The 8493-nt window shown below is 34.3% G+C and overlaps 1 protein-coding gene across 1 annotated transcript; it reads left to right on the forward strand.

The window, feature by feature from the left end:
• Positions 1–2210: 2210 nt before the first annotated feature.
• Positions 2211–6480, forward strand: LOC149379350 (S-adenosyl-L-methionine-dependent methyltransferases superfamily protein). The gene is made up of 11 exons (XM_089602207.1): positions 2211–2275; positions 2361–2454; positions 2669–2718; positions 3088–3137; positions 3384–3492; positions 3727–3787; positions 4372–4424; positions 4527–4619; positions 4864–4927; positions 5296–5403; positions 6020–6480. Exons 1-11 carry the CDS (start codon positions 2249–2251, stop codon positions 6244–6246), a joined length of 936 nt encoding a protein of 311 aa, XP_089458333.1. The 5' UTR covers positions 2211–2248; the 3' UTR covers positions 6247–6480.
• The last annotated feature ends 2013 nt before the right edge of the window (positions 6481–8493 follow it).

Below are 8493 nucleotides of genomic sequence, written 5' to 3' on the forward strand. Positions count from 1 at the left end.
ACATAGGGAATCATTAGGAATACGAACTGATAGGCGTGGCACATCAATGAACAAGGTTTACGATCTCGGTCCATGCTTATCAGTATGTTACTCATGCTAAAAAAATGTACAGAGTTAGATCACATTTTATTTTATGCGTTTGATCCATAGTCGAGCTCTGATTTTGAGCTACATGATCGATTAGCGTGTAACCAAGTCAATGTTTCTGTCTTTTTTTTTTGGTATTAAATGAAACTTTGACCTAAAGTGAAGAAAATACACTTGATAGTACAATAATCTGTCTTTAAATTTCTGAAGTGATTAATTTCATTAGAGCGTCTGAATTTTTGTTAAACTATATTCCAATTTTAACAATCTATAGACTATTTCAGCTATTACAAAAATGTATGCTACTACTCCCATAATTGTTCCCAAGTTATATTATATGGCGAGCTAAAATGACTTGCGTGTTGATCACGTGCATGCCTTCGGAGGAATCCTTTGGGATCGCCATTTCTAGAGTGTCCGATAATGCTGACAGCTTCGCAAGCCTGGCTCAACCGTTCGATGACAAACACGCAGAGAAATACGGCGGTGATCGCAAACGCAAATAATCACCATAACTCTGACCAGTCTTATATTTTGGGCTCCACAGTATTGGAGAGTGGAGCCTCGAATTCTAACGCCTTTGCTCTGACGATGCCCTTCACCACCTTTCATAACTTCTCGAGTGTTTTTGGAGGACCAGTTGAGCTCACTAGAGGTCCCGCGTGCTTCTTCGTCTTCTTGACCATGCTCTCGTTCTGGGCATGGTCTGACGCGTTCTCATATGCTATACACGGTTGTGCTCGTACTTCTTCTTCTTCTTCTTCTTCTTCTTTTTGATAGATATTAAGTTAAAATCATTCAAAGGCATTTGTCCTTGTGGAATGTGAATAATTTGAGTGGTTGATTTTCCGATTATTCACCGAACTTTGGTTAATTGCCCTATTTTACTTGTTTCTTTCTATGTGTTGGTGTATCATCATTTAGTGCATTTGTTGATGTATATGAAATGATAAAATAAGATTCTATAAAATTAAGAGCAATCAAATTAGTTTGTTGTTCGGGTATGAGAGATCTTATTTTTAAATATGGTCCGCTCTTTCAAGGTTTTTCTTGGCGACTTTGGGACAATCGTCAAGACAAATTGCAATCAAAGAGAAGAAATAAAATCATTGTTCAAATTATTGGTTTATCGTAGATTTTGGATGATAAATTGTCAATTCACTTTGGCTGGGTTTGTTTCAGATTAAAAAGCTCAATTTTTGGTTCAGACAATGGTATAAATTTTGGAGACATTTTTACTTTTTATGGAGATTTTTTTTTTCTTTTCGTTTATCTAATTTATTGTTTGTCTTTTAAATTAATAAAAATTTAGAGTTAACCAATTAGATGACTCCTGATTTTGACAATTTTTTAGACAATTAAGTTATCAAATTGGATGAAATTTCACCATCAATAGAGACTCTAATTTAACAGAACATCATTTACAAAATCGATTCTAAAGAAAAAAAAAAAATACATTTCAGAAGCAAAAGTAAATGTCAATGTCATAAAATGGAAAGAAAAAAAAAAAAAAAAAAGCAAAAATAAATCCAAATAAAATAAAAGTCGCTTTGCTAATAATAAGTTTTTAGTAGGTGATTCAGGCAAATTCTTCCACACCCGACCGCCGCCCAGCCACGTCGTCGCTAGTGCCTCAGCCCAGCCGTCGCCGCTGCGCTCGAGGTAACTCTCTCTCTCTCTCTCTCTCTCTCTCTCTCTCTCTGCTGCGTGAACGAGTCCCTCCGTATTGAGTTCCAACTCCGACACTGTAATAGACTGCGTTTGCTGTGATTAACCTAAGATGAGTTTGACACTGTATTTGTTCATCAATTTTGTTGGTGTTTGAATGTTTGGCAAGAGCTGGGTTTCTGTAGTTGGACTTGTCAACTTGAGAAACCAAACTCAACTGGGTGGCAGGAACAAAACTTTATTACGACTATAAGGTGTTCGATAAAATTAAACTTTGCATAAATTTGCCCTACGCTTACGGTGGTTATTGTTGAATTCAGTTCTGACTGCATTTGTTATACATGATTAAGAAAGCTTGAACGTGTGGATTGTTCATTTGTGTTTCTAAAAACAAAATTTGTTAGATTTTGTGTTATAAATCTTTTTTTTTTTTGGTTCATGATCTTAACAGTTGTGTAATTTGACATATGTTTTGTTCAGCGACTATATAAAGATGGGAAAAGCCTCTAGAGATAAGAGAGTAAGTTTCAAGCTTTGTTCTGTTTTTTTCTTCTTCTTTTTTTTCCTTGTTTCACTTTATATTCATATGGCATATTTTACCACAGGATATCTATTACCGCAAAGCGAAAGAAGAGGGTTGGCGTGCTCGTAGTGCATTCAAGCTTCTTCAAATTGATGAAGAATTCAACATATTTCAAGGTACAAATAAATGAACTTCCACGCTGTTGTACTTGGTATGATATCAAACGCGATGCAAATCGAGCCATCTGGTTGTTCTGCGTATTATCTTTATGCTGCTGACGAATTGTATAGCTGCCATTTTCATAACGTGTAGTCCTTTAATTCGAATCACGTGAATTCATTACTTAGCTCAAGCACACCACTGTGTACTACATAATATTTTGAATTTCAGGAGTGAAGAGGGTGGTAGATCTTTGTGCTGCTCCTGGTAGCTGGAGTCAGGTAACAAATATTCTTAAAGATCTCGTTTTAGTTTCCCACTCTTTTCTTTTCTTTTCAGTCTTTAAGGACAGAGGCAATAATCTAGATGGACTTCCACATTAAAAAGCTCCAAATAGATGAAGCCTGCTGATACAATTTCAATTAATAGGAAGCTAGTCTTTTCCTTTTAGACCTAATTTTCTTCTCGTCAGAGACATCAAGTTAAATGGGCTGATAAATGTCTTCTTTATCAATAGAAGAGACCTATTTATAGATAGGTCTTTTACAATCCTAGTACTATGAGGAATCCTAATATAGGAATTTAAATCGGCAACGGTGCCCTCATCTCATAGTGTAGTTCTGACACGTATATGATTTTCTTACGTATAGGTTTTAAGCCGGAAGTTGTATCTCCCAACCAAGCTATCCTCTGATTCTAAGTAAGTTTATTAATTTTTTTAATTTTTTTAATGTGAGTTTTTATTGCCTATTCATTTTTCAATTACACACAGAGCTATAAGTTATATGTATAAAACAGGCCTTTAACAAGTAATTTTTTCAATAGATAATTCACATGATGCCAAACTATTTGGAGAAATTATATATCGCCTAGTAGATGATGTATTTTCAGTTTGTGTGTGGCCTCTTGTGAAGACCATAAGTTCCTATATTATCATTGTGTTCAGGGATGATGATCTGCCTCTTATTGTCGCTATTGATTTGCAACCTATGGCTCCAATTGAAGGTGTAATTCAAGTTCAAGGCGACATAACCAATGCCCGAACAATTGAAGTGGTAGGACTCAGTTACATTCTCCTTCTCTTTGAACTATTTGGAATATAAAACGAAGTCTCGTTGATATGTTACTTCCTAATTACATTGAGATCGATATTCACGAGACATGGGATCTCAAGTTACCTGATGCAAGTGAATTGATAATTAAAATGGATAATGTTGGAGGTTGAGTAGTTTTCTATCACATTGATGTGTCTCCGTTGTTTGCTTTTAAAAGTCTCCCCTGTTTCACAGGTTATCAGACATTTTGATGGATGCAAGGCTGATCTAGTCGTGTGTGATGGTGCTCCCGATGGTAAACATTATTTATTTATTGTGAGAGTTTTTGGTGCAAATAGTCCATGAACTTTTATTGTTGTGACATTTTGGTCCATAAATTATTTTTTTGTAATATTTTTGTTATTTTTTATTTTATTTTATTTTATTTTTTATTTTAACATTTTATTTTTAACACCCAAGCGAGTTAAAACATGTTAACATACTAAAATAACTCCTTTATAATTTTATATAGTACCAATAAAATGAAATAATACTCTAAAACATATAAAAATGTCCAACTTTTATTTATTGTATTTAAGGTCAAAATATAATTCAAGTAGATTTTGTATAAAAATAAAATAAATATTTTAGCATGTAAATATGTTTAAGTTTGGGTGCTGAATTTCATATTTATTTTTTTTCTCTTTGAAAACGACCAAAATGCTACAAAATCAGTAGTTTAGGAATCAAAATGTGATAGAAGAAGGTTAGGGACCGAAATGTCACTATCATAAAGGTTCAGGGACTGTTCAGCCAAAAAGCCTAATTGTAATAGTGCTTGCACTTTACTTTTTAAGATACAGGTAATTTTAATTATCTTGTATACGTGTTGATCTACAGTCACTGGCCTTCATGACATGGATGAATTTGTTCAGTCACAACTCATACTCGCAGTGAGTAATCCACACTATTTTGCTAGTTTTCCTATAATGTTCCGAGTCTTGTTGTCGATGACAGTTTATAACATTGATAATTTCCGATGGCCTGAAATGCAGGGTTTAACAGTCGTTACTCATGTATTAAGAAAAGGTGGGAAATTTATTGCTAAAATATTCCGCGGAAAAGATACAAGTCTTCTCTATACCCAGGTAGATTAAATCATTTCTGATGCTCAAAGTTTATATCCCATATATGTGGCTACGAAACTGTGTACATCGTATTTTTCATTGCCTTTCAAATTTTGGTCTATTCAAGAATAGTAGGTTTTTCTATTGGTTTAGAATGGAGAAAGAAGATGCAATTAAGGATTTAATTTTTTTCTACTGGTAAAATTGTTCAGTTAATTATTTTCAAGGCAGACAGCAAATATACAGGTTTTGATCTTTATTGCAGCTGAAATTATTTTTCCCCACGGTGACGTTCGCAAAACCAAAAAGCAGTAGAAATTCCAGCATAGGTAAACTCAAATGTTTTTTTTTCTTTCAGTTTTATCTACATGCTCATTACTTTCAACGTGTGTGTATATATGTGTGTGTGTGTGTGTGTGTGTGTGTATATGTGTTTTATATTTAAGAAGAGCTTTCATGGTGTGGGTTATATGACTTTGCATCCTACCAAGATTAGCCATTCCTTACATGGCATTAGTGCTTTAAAATAGATTGGATCTCGACATGCTCAGTAACTTCTTACTAAACATGTATAAATCCTCAGTTACACAAGTTAACTAGTCAGCTCTCAATCTAAAATTTACCGCAATCAAAACAAAATGCTGAAATTTCTGGCACGCCAATCCTAACCACGTTGAGTTTGTAATTCCCTATACAGAGGCATTTGCGGTGTGTGAAAATTATTCACCCCCAGAAGGATTTAACCCTGAAGACTTGCACCGTCTTCTAGAAAAAGTTGGAAGCCCATCTGGAGGAGATGATTTAGGTAAAACCACATAAGGCTCATCCTTTTTTTTGGTTTATTTTCCTTTGTGGTCCTTAAACTTGAACTTTGTGAGTTGTGGTAGATTGACCCGTAAATTTTATTTTTGGCGCCATCTGTTTATGGACCTTGAAAATTTTGTAGTAGTGGCCATTTTGCTTAATTTTATTTTCATGGAATCTAAAGTATACGACCCACACATAACGTTATTTTTAGGGTAAAATAGTAGGTTAATGTTAAAAAATCATCACCAAATCAGTTATTCTAGTTTCAAGAGAGAAATTCGTGGATCAACACGCTTGAGTTTCGTAAAAAAAAAAAAAAAAAAAATGATTGCTGGTAATTTTTTGCACATGAGCTGATCATTTTACCCTAAAATTAAGATCACGTGGGTCGAACAATTAAAACTCGGTAAAAAAAAACTTTATGGAGGTCAGACAAAAAGCCGGGGGATGAAGTTTGCGAAGTTAGTGAAAAAAAAACGAAAAAAAAGAATAAGAAGTAACCTGCCACAATTTATTAAGTTCAAAGGTCATGGGTGCAAAAATAATGTCTACATTTTTTCTTTGAATTATAGTCACAACCGTTTTTTTGTGTAAATTGTTGTTTTGAGGCACAGATTGTAGCAGTGGTTGGCTCGAAGGAGCAAACAAGGTGTATATTCCGTTCCTAGCGTGTGGAGATCTCGCCGGTTATGACTCTGATCGCTCATATCCGCTGCCCAAAGTCGCTGACGGGGCGGCATACCAGAGCTTGGATCCTGTACAGCCACCAATAGCTCCACCTTATAAAAGAGCTCTCGAACTGAAGAAAGCTTCCAATCAGGGAATCCGAGGCCTTGAATGATCTCTCTTTACATTCCTGAGGTCATTTAAGTTTATAGAGTGATTTACTTCTTCTTTTACAATCTGTTTTTTTCATTTTACATCTATATTCGCTTCTTGGATAGTGTCCAATTCAGATTCTAGTCTTGTCTTTTGAATTTTGATCATAAATATTAGAGAGGTGATTTTTTCAACCAAATACTCGGGACAATTATGCGCTAATTAGAATACTTAATTGAATATTCTTATTAATCTATGGAATACATGGATAGAGAAAAATCTTAAATTGTTGAATGCTTTGTAAGTAGTAACTCTTGCTCTACATTTTTATTTTACTACGCAGAAAGTGATTTTAATTTTTTTTTTTTGAGTAGTGAAAGTGATTTTAATATGTGTGTTGTAATGATCTTTTAAAGGACATATCTTATCGAAGTTTGTATAGGTGGTGTATAGAACATTCCACACATGTCGAAAATGTTCTCGCTCTCAGTGACCCTATGCATGTAATTCACCCGACTAGACTTGAGCGTTCTACCTAAACTCTAATGTTTTGAACTATCATACAAACAGTTAATTTTATTTGCTTAAGAAGGTTAAGAGTACGACAAATATGTTATTGTATGCTGTTTTAAAGACTTTATTCATTAGTAACAATGTCAACTTACAATCTCTCAAAGCTAATTCATATAATGCTCTTACGTTGACAATAACAAAAACAAAATTGCCCTTTTTAACGTTGCCATCATCATAATTTCACGTTTTTTTAATTCTAAATAAATGAAAACCGAAACTTGAGAAACTAAGTTTATTTTTACCTCACAAAAATCAAGTTCTATGTTTAACACTTTAGAAAAATCAAGTGTTTGAGTAGGTAAAATGTCCAAAATACCTTTGTTGAAACACTTCCGCTCGATTCCTTCGCTCGATTTCGATGTTGATCGGGATGAGCAGGGAACCAATTCGTCTCATGCACCTATGGGAAATCACAAGAGATATACAATAAGCACACAAGTAACAAATAAAATCCAAAAACAATTGAGGCAAAATAATTATATCGAAATAGTCTAGTTTCCGACAATAGTGCCACAAACTTGACGTGGAGATTTCTCTCTAACATGCGATACGCAAGTGCACGTATTTGTCATGTAGTAAATGTGCTTAGAGCACAAATATCGATTCCTCAAAGACTAGACTTTATAGATGTTTTAGAATCTTTCAACTTCTTTTTTAATCCGAATTTTGTAAAATGAGGATGAGGTTTTTCGGAATTATCCGCTAATCTCACCCAAAATACTAACTTGTCTATTATTTTTCTATATACCATTTGTGGCTTCCTAAACCAATGACACAAAATTATGCTAACAGACGAGAACACGTGCAAATAATTAATTCAACTACATATATAAGTGGATCTTGATCACGTTGACGACAATATCATCAATCTTTTAAGGCGTTACATCTTCTACCTTCTCTGAGCCTTTGTACAAACTAAAAAAAAACAGACGTATAAAAAATGAGCAGTGATTCACATCAATGGTTCGCTGATGAAAATCATTTCCGATATAAAATAGGATAAATTACAAGAATTCTCTTTGTACTCTGGGCTCGGTAACAAAGTACCCCCTCTTTTAGAAAAATCCACACAAAATATTTGAACTTTAGTTTTCCTTGACTTTTGCCCATCACGTAAAAATTTGACAGTTATCATCCATCAATTACTCACGTTTTAGTCACATGAAACTTTGAATGAGGTTATAATGATATTTTTATCATATCAAATTTATTCTCATATGTATTCTCATTTATTTAATATGTTTACCTTCTCATTCATATGCGCATGTATTTTTTATCAAAAAAATTATAAATTAAAAGTTGAATATGCGAGGTGATTTGTTTAACCGCTATACATTGCTAACAGAAGAAAATGAAATAATCGGGACTCGCGAGTAACCGGTCAAGCCGCTAAAGTTGTTTTCCAACCACAAATTGTCTAATCAAACCCAATTCTCTCTCGATATGTTCCTCAAAAAATCCGATTCGTGCGGATTCTTCCACCAACTAATGAAAAGATCTTGGCGGAATTTCCACATATGAAATTGAGGCAAACTCGTGGCATGTTCATATTGGCTGATAGGAGATCAACATATGTACCTACCTTACCAGAGTACAAACACGTTAATACCCGCATTTACCCCTCCCGCAATCTGGAACGTTCTTTCAGCGAACACCCGAGATTCGTAGGGGTATTTTAGTCAAAGGAAAAAACACA

Source organism: Urtica dioica, chromosome 12, assembly GCF_054948205.1.
Source record: "Urtica dioica subsp. dioica isolate 48M chromosome 12, U.dioica_male_clone48M_v1_H2, whole genome shotgun sequence".
NCBI lineage: Eukaryota > Viridiplantae > Streptophyta > Magnoliopsida > Rosales > Urticaceae > Urtica > Urtica dioica.

What these genes read in the sequence shown, in the direction of transcription:
- LOC149379350 (XM_089602207.1), top strand. Translation starts at nt 2,249, where the DNA reads ATGGGAAAAGCCTCTAGAGATAAGAGA. An exon ending in CTCCTGGTAGCTGGAGTCAG is followed by an intron (nt 2,719 to 3,087) that starts GTAACAAATATT and finishes TCTTACGTATAG; the next exon opens with GTTTTAAGCCGGAAGTTGTA. An exon ending in AAGCTATCCTCTGATTCTAA is followed by an intron (nt 3,138 to 3,383) that starts GTAAGTTTATTA and finishes CATTGTGTTCAG; the next exon opens with GGATGATGATCTGCCTCTTA.